Source organism: Pieris napi, chromosome 21, assembly GCF_905475465.1.
Source record: "Pieris napi chromosome 21, ilPieNapi1.2, whole genome shotgun sequence".
Lineage (NCBI taxonomy): Eukaryota > Metazoa > Arthropoda > Insecta > Lepidoptera > Pieridae > Pieris > Pieris napi.
In genome coordinates, this window is record NC_062254.1 from 7,370,955 (window position 1) to 7,390,205 (window position 19,251).

Here is a 19,251-nt window from a genome sequence, read left to right on the forward strand (position 1 = left end):
TATTAAAATTGTTACACGACTCCTTGCAATATTAATATAAATACTAAGTCCTAGGTTTGACCATGGAATAGATAAATAAGGTTGGAACATTAATCAATCGCATTTATTTTAGAACCAATATAGGCGCATTGACTGATTTTTTTTAAAGTATGATTGTGTAATCAAACATATAGCTTTCGCGTTTATAACTTTCTTATATCTTTTTGTTTTGTGTTTATATAGCGGAAACAAATCTCAAAATGATTATGGTATCTAATAAAATAATTATACTTCTTTTAAATTGTGAATTATCTGTCATGTGTCAAAACTGACGTTTCATAAATTATAATATTGAGAGTTTGTTAGTCTGTGGAAAAAGACGCGAGTTCTGGCGATTATTTATTTACATGTATATAAAACCTGTCCTCTTTGGATTAATTTTCTTTTTGCGAGTACCACTGTTTAATGTACGACACATTATTCTCGAAAATCATAGATTTGAATCCTGGCAAAGTCTACGTTCTAAAAGTAACAGAATGATTGCCCTTTACTTGGCTATAAAAAGAAGTGATCAGTGAAATTGGCTTAGGTAATTGCCCTAAGTATTTGCGGAAATTTAAATGAAAGCTAGGATATAAACAAACTTTATTCATTTAAATGTTTCTACAAATTAGCCCTATTTATGTACTTAATATAAACTGCGTTTATTACCCTCTCATATATTTTTGAAACGAAGAATTCGGTGGTCATAAATTGTAAAAGCGGCCATTATTGTCTTAGCGAACAGTAGCTGTTTATTTTGCGAAAAATATTTACTAATTTTCCTTTGATATCTTTTAGGGAAAATGAATTTTTATTTTATAATAAAAGGATGTATTGTTAAAGGAGTAAATTTTTGTGCTATTAGTATCAGTTAGTGAAAAAGATCGTTTATTAAATAATTGTTAATTGCAACTCCCAATTCTCGCCTCCAGGACCCAAAAATCTGAACAATAAATTATTTATCAATCATTTATTAAATTATAACGACGCCGTGGCAACAAATTGACTTTTGATTCTAAATAGAATATAATATTTGACTGAACTGCGTTGCCATGGCAACCAATTAGACTTATTAATATCCAATACCCAGTTCGTTACTGTTAATAGTTAGCCACCTCAGTTCCCGGTGAAGTCGGTCCAAACGATCCCTGTCATCTGTGGCTCTCGCTTCTCTCCACTGGGCTTCCTGTAATTATGATCTGTTTAATTAAAACGATATCAACATAGAGCCTTTATCTAAATTCAAACACGAAATGTAAGGAAACAAAGTGAGCTTCTTTACCGGACTTTTAAAACTGGTTTCATCAAGATATGTCATAGATCTAATTTTTTATTTATTATATACATGATTTTAAATAGAAAATAAGTTGGTGTGGTGGAAACACAAACTGGACACGGTTTAAAGCTATATAGTATATATATATATATATGTAGGGGAAGATCGTTACCCTTCGTACGCGGGGCACATTCATACAGTCAAAATAAAACTTGAACGAAACAAAGTACAGTCTTGCTTTTGTATGTGTGCATGAGTCGAGGTACCAACTATACATCAACGAAGTTTCGTAAAATTCGCACCGATGAGAGTGAACTTACAGGCATGGACGTGTTTTCGCGCTCGGTAAGTAATTTTTTGATCTATGTTTTTATATCTTGTTACCGTAGATAAAATAAGTTTTCGTGTAGAGTCTTCTATCAGTAACTAGCAAAATATACTTAAGATACGTCTCCAATACTTAATTTATGACGTTTTCCTATTAATATTAAAATAAGTTATATTTTGTTATTATTCAGTTAGTGGGGTACATTCGGACAGCACTAGATGGGGCACATTTGAACGAATTGTACAACTAAATTTGTATAAAAATTTGTCGACGCGAACTGTCTTTTTCATACAAATTAAGTTTTCGACTTTCTACATATTACACTACTGTTAAGGCATCTTGACTAAGGTTGATTTTGATGCTTGTGAACCAGATGCTGTGAATAATTTACCAATCCATCAAATAGTAGTTCCTTCGAAGTCAGTTTTGTCACCAGAGGCATTTCGACCATATTCGCATTCTGTAAGAAGTAATAAAACAAACAAAATGACGATGACGGCCAGGAAAACCACGAATTTATACTGCCACACCCGAAAATAAGAAGTTCTAATCCACACCAAAGAGTAAAAAATGTAATTCTAAATTTAAGATACCTAACTAATTAAATTTTGTTTTACATAAGAAAAGTATTTTATTTTTGTTTAATAGAAGTTAAATCTTTATTTTTGTGTTAAATTTCATTGCTAATAAATGAATTTTGAACTACCCCACAGCGTAAGAAGATACCCCCAACACTGTACGAAGGTGCCCCGTTGATGGGGCAGATTCGTACGTATTCCAGATTTAGTTTAAATCATAATTATGGTTGAAACATCAGATGAAATCATTTGTCATTTTTTTATTTGAATCTCAGATAGTTAGACTATAAATTTAAGCTATCACGTGATTGATTCATGGAAAAAGAAAAAAAGAAAATGTGAAAACCGTACGAAGGGTCCCCACCTTCCCCTATATAGCTTGATATGTCCATTGGACTCACCTGCGTTTTGTCATAGCGTGAGTTTATACCAATAAGTAAACTATTCAATATAAAAAGAGCAATTCGAACCAGTATTTTCAAAGAATCGTGCGTTAAACGAAAAACCCTTCAATATTTTAATATATAATTATTCCCCAGAGCTGGCACTTTCCTGGCTTAACGAATAAGTATCGCAATACAGCGAGGAAATGCTGCCAGCATTAAAGGTACACTGCCACAGGGACCAAACTTTTTAAATTTGTTTTGATTTTCTTTTAAATAATTTTTAATTATTTTTATTATTACTTTGTAGGTTAAGAAAAATGTAAATACTGTATACTTAATTGTAAATAAAAATAGTATATATAATAAACCCTAACTGGAATTAAGTATGTATTAAAATATATACTTAATTCCTAGGGTCACACATCGGTAAAATCTTGGGTTAGACTAAAGCACATTCATCATACGAACTATGCAAACGTCAGCACTTAACTGCCATTCATAGAATTCCTGTACAATGCACTTTACCTCAAACCGTCTGTCATATACGTCTGTACGAATATCCTTAGTTCGCCTGTAGTTCCTGTCCATTATAACATTCCTTCGCCTAACTTCGTTCATTGGTATAACGTCCCGTCTCCCAACCGCCATATTGTTCCTTCCATAGCCCTCATACTCGTAAGATAAAACTCCGAATATATTCAAAATAAGAACACTAGCTAGGTACTGCATTTTTCTAAGTGGAACAGAGTAACGTCAGCGAATATAATATCTAAGAGTTGAAAAATGTCATTTTAATATTGCAGATTACAGAACAATTCCTTAATTTTAAATTGTTTGCGAAGTAGCTTTTATATAATTCTGTTGTAAATCTAATATATAAAATTCTCGTGTCGCGGTGTTTGTGGTTAAACTCCTCCGAAACGGCTCGACCGATTCTCATGAAATTTTGTGTGCAATTGGGTATGTCTGAGAATCGGACAACATCTATTTTTCATCCCCCTAAATGTTAAGGGTAGTCCACCCCTAAATATTTTTTTTTTATTTTTAGATATTTCTTTCTGTTTTTATTTTTTTATGATACAGCATTAAAAAATACATACAACCCCTAACTTTCACCCCTCTACGATCAATCCCTATTTTTTTATTATAAATGATATACATGACAAAACGATGTTTGCCCGGTCAGCTATATAAATGAAATGTATTCCGGTGAATAAACGCGGTCGCTTTCGTTAATTATTTAATTACATTAATTTACTCGGTTATTAAATCTCCAACTATGTTTTAAATGTATTAGGGTAATATTCAAGCTAGACTTAGCTGGAACCTAACTTAATTAAAATTAAATAAATACCTACCTGTATTATTAGGTAATATGCGGTTTAAATCTCAGAATCTCTCTTCTTACTCTTAGAAAACCGTAAGCTTGGACCGTCACAAAGGTGAAAATTTAATTAAAATTATACCAACTTAATTTATGTTTTTACTAATTTTTTAGACATATAAAAATAAACTTCACTAACTTCCTTCACTCTTACATCCACTATCGAATATTTTACGACTTCAATACTCTCAGTTTATTAGGTTGATATAAAAATTTTATGATAGGAATTTGATCATTCGATTGCTAGTTTTCGATAGAACAGCTCGCGGTTATAAAACTGATTAAAATGAACCGAAAATTTTCTTCCCTGCTGTTAATGCGACATTTCTTACTTTTTGACACATAGTAATCGCGAATTTCTTGAGACATAACTGAAACTGCAGTACAAAAAATCAAATAAGGGAGCGTTCAAGTATTACGTAACGAATTTTGGGGGGGTTCCTTTCATAAAACGTTACGATGCGGGGCGGGGATTGAATTACGCGTTATTGTTTATATTATTTTCGACTTTACAGTACGTTACACCACATTTGGTGGTCACGACCCGTTTTACTATTGGGTACAGAAAAACGTTACGGCGCGTTACATGGGGAGGGGGGGGGTTAATAATCTAAATCTATTATATATATATATATATAAACAAACGATTTTTATTATGCAAGACAAGACCGTAAATGACAATTAATACTTGATTATATATTATACTGTACTACATACTAAAACTACTATTAAAGTTATAATTGATTATATTTATACTTTAATGTTCTACAATATTTATTTATATATTTATTATTTTTACAGTAACTAATTAAAAACTGATTAATATAATAATTAAAATAATATCATTATATAAACAAAACATACAACCTATACATTTTTTAATTATTAATAATGCAATTCTTACAAATTCAGCCGGTGTGCAACTAAATATATCCGTCTCACATGAAATAATATTCAGGGTGCGTAAGACACGCGTAAATGGCGCATATAAAATGTGTTATAAGTGTGTTTTATTACAACTATTATTGATTTGTTTATGGCAGGTAATAATTGTCAAAGTTATATAATGACTTGACGTAAGCGTCTTATTGAATCTTGTTAACTTTTTGATAATAAATGTTACTTCTTTAACAATATCAATCGATTCTAAAAAAAACACGTTCTTTGACGAGTTTGAAGTATATTTATAACGTTTAAAGCTGTAAACAATAAAATCAATAGATAAGTATCTGCCAATTTTGAGGGCACCTATAATTACGGACACACGCAAAGCTATAATTTCCATGTAGTGGGCTTGGTCGTATAACCTGTACGATTAATGTATTACTGTTCACATTAATCTAAATTATCATTATTCGTATAAGTTTGGAATTTCTTTAGTATTTTTTTTTCCTTTATAATATTGATACGTAATATGTGGAGAAAGAATTCTTAACCTCCAAGCTTAATGGAGGATCCTTGATCAGTCTAACCACTAGACTGATCAGTCTGACACTACACCTTCTATGGCTAGAATACCCATAGAAGGACGAGAAACTCTATATATTCTTAGCGGCCGCAGAAATTGTTAGTGCGTTTCAGGTCACGTCGTAGTGATTTGTATGAATAAATATATTCAATACTACTACACTATCGTTTTAACTATTATCTGCATTTTCATCAGAGCATAGACAACTTGATAGAAGACAAAACAATGCTGTAGTTAAAAGAGTAATAAAGGGGAACGTCTTTACTTGCTTTATAAAACATCTTTCGTAATGCTTTTACATTAATTTCAAACCAATTCGACTGAGGGTCCTTCAAGAAAAGAGCGTACCAGTTCTTAAAAGGCCACATATAAAAATATAAAAAAGAAGTCATGTTTTGCGTCTACTTCAATATTTGAAGTCTAATTCCAAACCTGATCGGGTCTACCTGGATTCAGCCTAAAGCCTGTATGTCGAAGAGATATAAAAACTACCAACTACTAACTTCCTACCAACAAACATGAACTGTTAATTAGTTCGTAATTTCTTTATTTAAATACAATATTTTGTGGTACACTTTGTATAAGATGATCCAGTAGTGTATCTTCTATAAAATCTATTTTTATAATAAGTAACTAAAACTATACTAACAGATAATAAATCCTAAGGATCCCTACTGGTCAACACGGCAGGGTGTCATTAATTCTATTTGTCGTCTGTGGAGTGATAGCCACGCAAACATCAAACACTGGCACTCATGAAGAATACATCGTATTGGATGCCTATTAAAAGTGAGTAATTTATTTTCATTTGTGCTCATCGGTTAAACACGAGTTAGGATTATTAATATAAAACCTTCACTAAGAAACTGTTTTTTGAAAACTCTTTTAAGAGTATGACAGGTATTTATCGATGTTTTTTAACATAATGTACAGCTTAGGTACACGAATGCTAACATATTATAGGCGAAAACGAAATTGATGGAGGAAAATGTTTACGCCAGATCTTACAATACAGCTGTCCACGATACTCAAACATAATTTACCGACCCAGAGAGACAAATTATAGAGTGAAGTCCGCTGAAGTCGTATTTCGTGATAAACTCAAAAACCTACCGAACTGCCGTGCGATTCTGTTAATCCGTGAGTTCACCTCGCACTAACAACGCTCCCTTCCATTTTTGGAATCTTATGGTATTCTGTTAAGCAATTTCACATTACGTCTTGACAAGCGGAGGGAGCTTGTAGTTTATTGTTTATCAGAATGCCAAATCGTAAAATGACTGCTTCACGACTGATTTGAGCGCGACCGCCGCTGCAAAACCGCTGAAAAGAGTTCGAAAAGTGAGTTACAGAATCGCAAGGCTGATCTACTGTTTTCATAAATATAGGAGTGTATAAGTGTATATAACACGATTATTATTGAAGAAGTCGCTAAAAATATTGCCATAATACACGATATCCACTGAAGCTGCTGGTAAAAGCTAGTTTTGTATAAAATCCAAATGAGACCTTTGACCGTAAAACAACTAAATTTGAGAAATAACATTTCTGTTTCATAAAAGTAATCTCACAGAATAAAAACCTTATTGTTCTGATTAAAATGCAAACGCTTGAGTCTTAAGGAGATTTGCAAAAAATGCATTAGGAATACTAAATTAGTTAATGGCAAGAGAAAATTACTGAGACTGGAACTAGTTATAATACAGTCAAACGCGAGGTCGCGCTGGAGCGTTTCTAAAAATAAGTATTTCATTTCGAATTAGTATTTTATGGTATCGCTTACAGCTTAGGACTAACTTATTATCTACGTTATTGAGACTTGGAGCTAAACAGTTCATGAGAATGCGCGTTATTCCACTATATATTATGACAATTCCCCCTATACTATAAAAAAAACCTCTTGTGAGTTTGTAACTACAGATACTAGTATGTGGAACCAGCTGTCAATTGAAGTATTTCCGAACCAATTCGACTTATGTTCCTTCATGAGAAGAGCTTACCAATTTTTAAAAGGCCAGCAACGCACTCGTGAGCCTTCTGGCAAAGTGACTGTCCTTGGGCGACGGCCATTTAACATCAGATGAGCCTCTTGCCCATTTGCCTCCTATTACTTTAAAAAAAGTGATATGAAGGTTTAAATAGATTCGATTTAGTTAATTAGGTTGATTTGTTTTGCCTTTCGTATTTATGTTTCTTGGATAGAGTTTTAAGTTTTTGTTTCTTTTTCTACGTTGTAATGTTATTTATAATTATCATTAGGTATATACCTTTCTTTTATATATAAACTCGTATTTTTAAAAACTAACATACACCATAATATTTACACGGGTAATTTAAGATATGGAGAAAGTACAGGGTGTACTCGTGAACTATATCTAATACGTAGAAGGCCAGTCTCAATAGAAATTTGCCGCCGTGTGTGAATTGGCAAGGGGATTTTATAATTTTCCAGGGAACAAGGTGGACGTCTCAGAGTTAAAGCCTGCAAAATCGCCGGCGACGTTTCGAGAATCGTTACGGGCTACCTTAATAATTGGACAAGCATTCTCTTTGATCCCAGTTATCGGGGTCTTTAGAAGTACCTCGGATGTCAGGTGAGGTGTGAATCGGTAATTGGTATATCGATTTGTTGGCGAGGTCTTAAGAAAATTTTTAGTTTGAAAATAGAATATCTTTGGAATGTGATCTCTACAGTGGTTATTGAATAAAAAATTTTTTATTTTTAGTTTTTTTTAATGTGAGTTGAGGTTAAGGTTTCGACTTCTGGCGAAAGATTAAAGAATATGTTTTTGTGTTAGGGTAAACATAAAAAGCAAAATGAACAGTGTTGTCCAAGCGGCTTCGCGGTGGGACTCTCATCCCTGAGGTAGTAAGTTCGAACCCCGAAAGAGTATGTACTTTTTGTCTATGTGCGCATTTAAAACTAGCTCGTACGGTGAAGGAAAACATTGTGAGGAAATCTTAGACCTAAAAAGTCGACGGTGTATCAAGCACGGAAGGCTGATTACCTAATTAGCTTTTGAAAAAAAATATCACGTCAAAAAATATTGGTTGTTTGTAAAGTAGGTTTACGATCGAGATGTTTACGTGATAACGTCTTATTGGTGATATAAGTTTTTGGGAAGTAAGGAATTAATGAAGATAACAATTTTTTCAAATTTTTAATTACCATCTATCGTTTTATTCACACTTTTGATGATAAATTTCGGGTGTAAAATGACAAGTTTACTTATTCGACTATGATATACATTTTTCTTCATACATTCACGGAATGACTGGCAGCGCTCGAGATGAGACGGGAGATCGGTCCGTCTCTCTCTCGTTATACCTGCGATCGCTCTCGTGAGGTTTTGGTGTGACACAAGTTTCTGAACATGTCACCCGACTAAAACGATTTTAAAGACGTTATCACGTCAACAAATGATCACAAAACATACCGAGACCCAGACCTAAAATGGTTGTAGCGCCAACGCTTTTCTTTAAACAAATAAACCACCCGTAGGCTTCTAATATTTTCATAATATATACGAATGTATTTTATTTATCACAAAATTAAATACTTTGTTTTAATCGCTTTATTGAATTAATTTATTGTCACTAGTCTGAAATCAGTGTGGAGTGCCATAAGGTAATACATTTTATATGCAGCTCCAAAAAATATTAATTATAATATTTTAGATTCACCTGGTTGTCATGGAAGTTCTTGTACCTTTTTCTGTCACTTTGTGGTCAAATTTTTATCACCATTATGTGTATTCATAAAGTTGTGAACTCCCAAACGTCGCTTAATGGAACAAGTAAGTAATATTTTTCAACATTTCATATAAGGAGATCAACTTAAATCACTCAAAATCTGCAATTGCATGCCTGCATTGCGATTCTGTAACTCACTTTTTGAACTCACACAGAGTTACAGAATCGCAAGGCTGATAACCTGCCTATACAGAAAATAATGAAGAAACAGACATTTTCTTCCCGTTTGTCTTTTGTTTTTTAAATATTTAGTTCAGTGGGAGTGTTGAATAGCCATTTTATAGCCCCATTGAATAGCATTTCGTATATATATTTTATTTCATACTTTTAAAAATTATTTAAAAAGAACAATTGACTTTTAAGTCATATTTTTTTTTTGTTTAAAGACTATTCACACCAATTGACCTAGTCCCTAAGCTGGTGAAGCTTGTGGTACGGGTAATAGGCAACGGATATACATACATATTATAGATAGACATATAAATACATATTTAAACACCCAAGACCTAAGAACAACACCAAATGCTCATCACATCGATGTTCGTCTCAGCCGGGGATTGAACCCGGGACCCATGGATTCGCAGTCAGGGGTACCACTAGACCAATGAGTCGTCAAAAAAAAAAATTTCCTTGCTTAAAAGTCCTATGAAAATTAGTGAGACGATATAATATTTCTGTGAACTTTGCAGCTCCAATTATATTCTACAGTACAACATGTATCACAATGTTAATGTTCTTGCAAGTGGCACGAAAGTGGCCGGATCTGGACCGATACGCTGCAAAAATTGAGGAGCTGGATCCAAACTACGATACGAAACTAACTTATAAGTGCAATGGAACATGTGCTATTGTACTGGCACTTGCTTTGTGTAAGTAATTTGTTCATTTATTTGTTATGGTACTAGACAAAGACATTGCCATGTTAGCCAATCGAGGTCATGTTATTGGCGTAATAATAATTGTAACCTGCGGCAAAGAGACAGTTTTTAAAAGGTGGAGAAGGGGGCCTAGACCTCAGGCTAATTCCTTACTATATAGTATATACACCAAAACAATATTGTACTAAGGCCTACAACGCACTAGCGGCTGGCCGCAATGCGGTGTGCCGCTGCGGCAGGCCGCACATCGATTATTACATGAAACCGCACGATAACGACGTACTGACTTGCGGACAACCGTCAACCGCTCCCGTTGATGTGGAGACTGGAGCTGCGGCGAGCCGCACCGGTTGAATGATGCGGCGCGCCGCACCCCCTCCACGCACTCGGCGTGGTTAGCCGCAAATACCACGTCCTACCCGCCTCAGTCATCGCTTGTTCCTTGCGCTAGACACTACGCAGAGTTTTTTGACGATATTTTCTACGATGATATAAATAAATAACTGCCGCAACTTCTTCAACGTCCATCATGTGCAATATTTCAAGAAGCACTGACGAGTGACGATTACGGCAGACCGCAATAGGGACGGTTAGCCGGAATACGGCATGCCGCTACGGCAGACCGTATATACCGCGGCCTACCGCAGCGGCACACCGCATCGCGGCCAGCCGCTAGTGCGTTGTAGGCCTAAGTGCTTGCTTGTAAAGTAAAAAAATCTTGAAGAAACCGGCATATCTTAGACCCAAAAGTCTTCAGTTGATCCTGATCAAAAAGGATAATGAATCAAGCACATCTCAATCCCATCTTATTGGTTACGAAACTTTATACTTTGGCATCAAATGTTTTTAATGGCTAATATAATAATAAAGCCCGTTTTATTTCCAATCATGACAAAAACAAATTACACAGCTTAGATTATTTTACATTTTTTTCTTTTGTTTGTTATCTTATCTTCCTTCAGTACCGTCGATCGGAACCCCTTCACGGGTAAAGGTCTCCTCCAACTTTTTCCATCTGACTCTGTCTATGGCTCTCTTTTTCCATTCGTTTCCTGCTACCGCTTCTATATCTTCTATCCACCTTTTTTTGGGCGAACTCTTCTCCTTCTTCCTCTTGGTCCTTTCCATACAGTTGTCTTTAAGGTCCACGCATTATCTGTGTATCACGCTATATGCCCCGCCCATTTCCATTTTTGTTTTAGGGCATAATGTAAGGCATCTATAACTTTTCTTCGTCTTATTTTTTCGCTTTTAATTTTATGTGTTTTTCTTATTTTTTACTAAGCTCAAACTAGTCTATTATGGCAATAAAAGTAAATATAAATCTTTATATATATAATTCTACTGTGAGTGTGTATGTCACTGAACTTCTCTCAAACGACTGGACCGATTTTGATGAAATTTATTGTGTGTGTTCAAGGGGATCTGGGAATGGTTTAGATTCACAAATCAGCCCGCCAGATGGCGCTGCAGTCGGTACTTTCATACTTTGCTTTACTAATTGCTTGAAATATCATGCAGGACAACGTCTGTCGGGTCCACTAGTATCGATATATAAACTTATTTTCAGTGGAGCATATACTATCATTATTATCGGCGTTCGCTAGTGCAATGGTGTGCTTTCCAGACATGTCTTTGTACGAGGGTTTTGTGAAGCATTTTTACCCCTGGGTTTTTAATTATCTTCCATATTCACCCTTGCTGGGATTTATGACACAGGTAAGGTCTAACTACTTTATCCTTCAAAAGCATACCTCCAAAAAGGTTTGCAACGGAAACGCGTCAAGTCTTCTAAAGTCCACGGGTGCCAGTTAACATCAGATGAGTGTCCTGCGCACTTGGTTTATAAAACTTACCAGAATTTTCTAAAAGATACAAAATGTTAGACGGTAAAAAATATGCATTTTTTAAATCAGCCAAAAATTTATTGAGACATTTAACCAGAATGCTATCAAGATTTTTACCACCACCATCAAATTAACAAAAGCCATACTAAATGTGGGAAAATGGGAAAAGCCGCGGAAATGTTGACACCCATAAAATAAATTACACTTCCTTCAAAAAAGGATTTATGGCTTTTTATAACGCTTCATCTGATTCACGTGAACTAAATAAATCTTTTTTTAAATTTGTTTTCGTATTTTGTTTGGATACAAGAGTATACAACGGTTAAGGCTATATTTGCCTACTACTTCGAAACAATTATTGTTTTCCCGAGAATTGAAAGCTGGACATCTAGGTTTTATGATTATGATAGTTCTACAGTAAAGTAAAAGTAAAAAATCATTTAATCATATAGGTAACATAATTTACACTTATGACTTGTCAGTAAAGAAATACATATTAATTCTTCTAATTCTACATTCACTGCCAGTTCTTAAATCAAGGGCGTAGAACGGGAGAGAAGAACTGGCAATAAACTCTCCGCCACTCTTTTTAATCGCCTTTTTTTTTAGTAAACGTTAGTAAAATTGGTTTTTCGTCTAAAAATGCTTCATTAAATTTGTATACATTCCTAATAATTATTTATAAATAAAAATTTATACTAAGAATTCTAAATATTTATGAAAATTTGGAATTTTAAGAATAAGTAAATATTTGAAATATTCAATGCTTTCTTTCTTTGCCAAAACAATTTTTATACGAAAATATTAAACGCTTTCTCGTACTATCAGTAAGGAAATACTCATCTAAGACGTGACCGTAGCCGCAAAAATGTTAATTTATTTGTTGAATATGTTTTGGAATACATTATATCCAAGGCGAGGGAAACAAATGCAACTTGAACACATTTATTATATACATAGTTTTTCATTTCACCAAGCTTTTTGGAGGCTAATTTAGCCTTCCAAGTGACCGCGAAACTGAACGCGATCTAGATCATGATATACCTAACGTTAAATCTCAAACTAACTTCGAGATGTGTGTACCAATGACCAATGAATCAAACGGAACGCGCCCTCCACTAAACAATTCTCAAAGAACTAATTTTGATTTTAAGGAGTTAATTTGACATTCAATTGCAGTTCCTCCACTTTCAATCAACGTTCATATGGAATTTCTCAGATCTGTTCGTTATATGTATGAGTTATTATCTGACGTCGCGTTTGGAGCATGTTAATATGAAATTGCTTGCAGCCCAAGGCAAGGTACGTGCTTAATGGATTCCGCTAAGATAATATTGGCGTAGGATGGCTTTGAGCCGCCACATAATTTGTTAGTCCAGAGGTCTTATACGCTATGCTAAAATCTTTATTTTTAAACTGTTAATTAAAGGTTGAATTTTTATGCCAACTTTATTTACGTCACAACAAAATTAAAAAAACCCAAAAAAAATGTATTGCGGTCTTCCTACTAAGGGGAGTCGCATCCAGACTATTTGTTTGGAAGAAATCACTAAACACTATGATTATAGCGTTCAATCCTGCGTTTAACTTGCATTCGTATTGGTTCTACGTAGCGGATCCCACACATTGTCTATATTAATAACGTAATACCTACCTAACTTTCCCAAGGTAAAGACATAATTATTATTCAAGAACGAAAGTTTTTTGTCTATAATAAATAATAATATAATAGATAACTTTTAAATTGGATGATTAAGATACGATCATTTCCAAAATCTGTATGATTAGGATAATGAAACAAACAGATATCTGCTGGATTTTTATTAAATAAAATAAAAATATGTTTATTATGGAATATAAGATACAACCCTGCGGTCGCTCTCAAATCAGTCGTGAAGCAGTCATTTTATGATTTGGCATTCTGAAAAGGGAGCTTGTAGTTTATTGTTTATCAGAATGCCAAATCATAAAATGACTGCTTCACGACTGATTTGAGAGCGACCGCCGATGCGAAAACCGCTGTGTGAGTTCGAAAAGTGAGTTACAGAATCGCAGAATCTCGGTAACTACTCTTTTAAAATAACAAACTTATTTCAAACAATACTCATATTAAAACAAATATCGCAAATTATTATTCGTATTTAATTTTTTTCAGTATTTACCAGAAGTGTTTTGGCGAACCACACGCGAAGAGTACGGCCGTGCTGCGCAACTCGTGCGAAAGGTTGATGACGTAATAAGCGGAGTTGTATTTATCTCCTTTGCAAACAATCTCTTCTTTATTTGCCTTCAACTTTTCAATACATTAGAGTAAGTATTCATTTTATAAATAGAGAGAGAATAGACTATTCCAGAGTACAATTGACTGTAGACCATTATTACTAGAAAGTAATCAAAAAGTGGTGTGATTATTTATTTATTACAGAAATACATACAGACCTTACAGACTATGCCAATACGATACTGTTGAGAAAAGTTAATTAAAATAGGATACAGTATATAAACACATAATATACACAATATCACTACTGTGAATTCACTCCGCGAACATATAAATATGTCGATAGAGTCGGAGACATTCGGTAGGCGCAAAGTCTTTGATAACGGGGATCTGTGCAACAGACTGGTTCTGGCCCTTGGTATCGCACATAACCTAGGCCTTCGCCGTCGCCCATATCCCATAGGTACAAAGAAACCCAGTTCTTGAAGTACACTTGGGTTGCACACTACCCCCTCAAGACTTTCAGCACATTGTAGTGAAAGTATTAAATTGTTGTCGTTACATTTAAAAGTTTCATAAAAATTAAAGTACATTTAAACTTGAAGTACATAATTAACTCGATATTTCGCGTTTTTTGTCTCATTATTTTATTAATTTATTTAACATACACATTACACATGCATTTCAACTAATTTAATAGTTAAATTTCCAACAATTTGGGGTAGGTACTCAATAATAATAAAAAAGTAAAAAACTATAACCTAAGTGCTTACTTGAAAACAAGTGCTTACCGCGGCCCATAAACATCTGCAACGCGCAGGAAAACGGGTGTGTGGCCAGCAGTTAAGGGAATAGTACGAACTTATCTTGAAGGTCCATCAATTGGGTCAGAAATACTTATAATACCTTCTGGTTCCATGGAGAAGTCGTACGCAAAAAGTGCTTAAAAGGATTAGGAATTAGAAATATTGCTTTCTACCTCTACGTCCAATGCAATTCAGCAGCATGATATATACGGTAGATGATGAGGGAACCAACTACGCAAAGTCAGAGGAACAGGCCGTTCGGATCATATTCAATTAATGTAATAACTAATAAGTGTTAACTAAAAGACTGCTGTCTGTTCAAACGACTACGTTAAGATATTCATCTGTTTTATTATAAGATTTATTTATATTGTATGTTGCAGACATGGAATAAAAGGAACATCGGAGTGTAGCAGCCGGAACCAAGGGTAATAAATTTATGATATTATTCAATATCGTTATCGATAGGATCAGGTGCTTACCAAAAGGCAATTTCGTATATTGTCATAAACATTTCCTGTCAGCTCTGGAACTATTTCTTTGTAAATTCATATAGCATAAAGATAAAAGGTTAAACATTATTTACAATTTTATCTACCTACATAATAAAAATAATTAAAAATTAATAAAAATAAAATTAAAAAGTTTGGTTCCTGTGGCAGTGTTCCTTGCTGTATTGCGATACTTATTCGTTGAGCAAGGAAAGCACCAGCTCTCGAGTCACGGGTACTATCTACCAGGCGCCAACTTACATCTTTAATTAGCGCCTGTGTACTTGAACACGGCCCAAGAGTCTCTACTCTATAGGGAACAAAATCGAGTTTACAATAACATTTGTTGTGTTTTAATTAACTAAATGTGTATATCTAGGGTTGCCACCTTTTTTTAAAATTAAAGTACATTGGTTATACACAAGAAAAAAAGTACATATTTACATTTAGTACAAGTACATGTTTTTTTATTATTATTTTTAAAAATATATTTTTATAGCTTTTGTCAGTTTGTTTTAAATTAAATCTCTAATAGTATCTCGACTAAACAATTGCACTCTTCTCAACGTCATTACGATCTATATCTAAACATCGATTCAGCGCCAATCGATAAATTCCGTTTAACGAAAAAATGTTAAGGGTGCATCCACATCTGGCGAATGAAAAAAAATAATTAAAAGTGTTTGTCTCATCCTATTTATGATAAGATTTTACGAAAACTACAAATCTATGAACATATTCTTTTTATATCTTATAGATCAACAGTTTTCGGCGGATATGAAGCAGCCATATACTTCTTATTCTCACTGATATATTTGATGGCAAGGTCGATAGCGGTCTCTTTGATCGCATCGCAAGTCAACGCGGCTTCAAACACCCCAGCACCAGTACTGTATGACGTGCCTTCACCTGTTTATTGCGTTGAGGTATGGATTCCTAATGCTTAAGTACCTCCCATATTAGGGGCGATATGTTTGTGACATATGGACGAAAAGGCCCACCACCACAAGAAAGGATGGCGCGTTGGGGTTTTCGTGGGTATCCACAATTAGCGTGCCCCAATTATATTTGACTTGAAACGAAACAAACCCAGCACCTGCTATCAATATATTAATGCCAATATCCGCGCTGATGTCACTAATTTGGGATAGCGTAGAAAAAGTCAATATTGAAGTAAAAATTATTTTAGAAGTTTTGTTTTGGGAGTAAAATATCTAGCACTATCATGCTTTATTTATTTTACCACAGATTTTATATTAAGGTCGGGGCATGTCTTCCACTATCTTATTGATAATTAAATTTGGCGCGTAATTTATTTATTTTTTTAAAGACAATTCACACCAATTGACCTAGATTCCCATTCTAAGCTGGTAAAGCTTGTGTTATGGGTACTAAGCAACAGATATACATACATATTATTATAGATAGATAGATACATATTTAAACACCCAAGACCTAAGCACAACACCAGATGCTCATCTCAGCCGGGGATCGAACCCGGGACCCATGGATTCGCAGTCAGGGGTACTAACCACTAGACCAATGAGTCGTCAATTTTGAGTGTAAGACGCATAAACGCGTTAGATAAATCTATTAGAGAGAATTAAACTTGTGGCGCAGGGTGGATCGATTACCAACTACACTAATACCACTCTCGTGAAAAGAAATTCATGAAAACTTTCCGTATTTATTTTCAGGTTCAAAGATTTCTAGATCAAGTTAATGGAGATAAAGTAGCCTTAAGCGGTCTTCAGTTCTTTAGCGTAACTCGTGGTTTACTTTTAACTGTAAGTAAACAATGCTCTATTGAACTTGATGTTATCCGATGTTTAAAACAAATAATTTCTAAAAAATATTTGAATTTGTCTTATGATTTAGATCGGTATGAATTTATTAATAATTGTTTGAGGTTTAGAATGGAACATATAATTCTTTATTTAATGGCGCGTCTAAACGGGCCATGATTTGCTGCAATTGATGGCTGCACTGTTGGCAAGTAATTGTCCGGCCATTAGAAAAATATTTTAATGCAGCTGATGGCCGAACAATCTATGGCTGGGCAATGTGTTGCAATATGTCTGCAACAGTATGGCCCATGATGCAGACTCCTAAACGGGCCACACAAACCGGCAACAATGGCTGACGAAATCACACTTGTCGCAGCAACTTATATTGTTTTAAAAAAGAAACAGAAAAAGAAGAGATTGTGGATTCGACCTTACTTAAATAGGCGTGAAACTGTAGACAATTTAAGTCTAGAAATAAGTCTTGATAATAAATTATTCAAGAACTAGAATGTCAAAAGTAGTCATTTTTACGTAGTAATCTAACGTCAAATACAGCTGATCGCAAAACACAGAATAAAGCAACAGGCACCCTTCACTCAAAGCAAACGTCATGTCGCGTAGAAAAGGATACACTATGCCATAACAAAGAGAGTGACTGAAACAACACGAGAACTGGCTGTGCAATATTGCAGTTGAATTCTATAGCCTAGCGATCGTCCGGCCACCCATCGGGGCAACATCGGCCATATGTGGCTATACAAAACATGTTTGGCTATATGGCCGGGACATTACTGCAATATTGCATAGTGTGGCTGCTATTGTTTGCAATGTTGCCGGCCACAGTGTTGCAGCCATCAATTGCAGCAAAACATGGCCCGTTTAGACGCGCCATAAAACAAATAGAATCAATATTGCATCGGACTGGATATCTATATATTGACGTATTAAGTTATAAATGAACTGTTTCAATACGCACGATTCACGATGTGGTCTGTCAGTCATGTCAGGGTTCCAAGCTCTTCCATAACAAACTTAATAGTAAATTACATTAATTCTTTTAACTGTTTACAACAAGCGAGAGTGCATGAAAGAGTCTTTGGTTGCATGTGAGTGAATGAGTGAGTGTGTGGGTGCCTGTGAGTCATTGAGTGAGTTTGTGGGTGCATGTGAGTGAGTGAGTGAACATAATATCTTAATCTTAAAAACTACTACATTGATCAAACTATAAAAAAGTATTCGTAATGTGTTCCTTATTTGTCTTTTATTGTATATTTACCTACTTTTACAAATATAAAGTCAACTAATGACCCTCTGTACCTACCTCGACACTTGGCACAGGCGTCAATAACAGGTGCCTACGCACTTTCTATCTATCAGGTCACCTTAACATTGTAAACCAATTATTATAACATTGAAATGTCGACGCTTCGGTGGACGGAGAAATTGTGACCAATTTATGTTCCTGTGCCATATAATTTTTTGTTTCAATTATTCGTCACATATTTTAAGTTTCTTTTTCTTTAAATAAAATAAATAAGTAAAATTTAACACCAAACCTCTTACTCTTGTACTTACCATTATTGAAAGCAATCATTGATTCAAAAAAGCATATATTATCGACGATGATGTTTAGTTAAATTTTCAGGTGGCGGGAACAATAGTGACATATGAACTAGTGATGTTCCAGTTTAATTCACCACAAGATGGCGCCACCAATACAACAGAAGTGCATTAATTATGAATATAAATATGAATTGCGCTATAATTATCCATATCTTTTATTTACATCCTAATAGTATATGTTCCCGGAGGTTCTATAAACTAATTTTAAATTACATAGTGTGGCAGCGCGACGTCTAGATCATATCTAAAACCTAAGTTACTTATTAAAGTGTTCCACGGTCATCACGCCGAGTATGTATCATCAAAAAATTATAAAAAACCCATAATGGCAAAAAATGGGCATGCAAATGTCATATTAATTATCATAATGTCATAATAATAAGAATAGTTAAGTTACGAGTATT

General features: G+C 34.4%; 1 protein-coding gene and 1 pseudogene across 1 annotated transcript; one reads left to right on the plus strand and one right to left on the minus strand.

The window, feature by feature from the left end:
• Nucleotides 1–982: 982 nt before the first annotated feature.
• Nucleotides 983–4,022, minus strand: LOC125060378 (annotated as a pseudogene).
• A 2,083-nt stretch (nucleotides 4,023–6,105) lies between these two features.
• On the plus strand, nucleotides 6,106–18,959 carry LOC125060529 (gustatory receptor for sugar taste 64f-like). The gene is made up of 11 exons (XM_047665495.1): nucleotides 6,106–6,230; nucleotides 7,894–8,035; nucleotides 9,120–9,238; nucleotides 9,884–10,063; nucleotides 11,643–11,791; nucleotides 13,099–13,221; nucleotides 14,075–14,229; nucleotides 15,330–15,374; nucleotides 16,195–16,363; nucleotides 17,135–17,224; nucleotides 18,870–18,959. The coding sequence occupies exons 1-11, from the start codon at nucleotides 6,197–6,199 to the stop codon at nucleotides 18,957–18,959; spliced, it is 1,296 nt and encodes a 431-aa protein (XP_047521451.1). The 5' UTR covers nucleotides 6,106–6,196.
• The last annotated feature ends 292 nt before the right edge of the window (nucleotides 18,960–19,251 follow it).

Excerpts from the sequence above, each read along its gene's own strand:
- LOC125060529 (XM_047665495.1), top strand. The coding sequence starts at position 6,197 with ATGAAGAATACATCGTATTGGATGCCTATTAAAA. Across the intron at positions 9,239-9,883 it reads AACGTCGCTTAATGGAACAA|CTCCAATTATATTCTACAGT; the intron begins GTAAGTAATATT and ends TGAACTTTGCAG. Across the intron at positions 14,230-15,329 it reads CAACTTTTCAATACATTAGA|ACATGGAATAAAAGGAACAT; the intron begins GTAAGTATTCAT and ends TGTATGTTGCAG.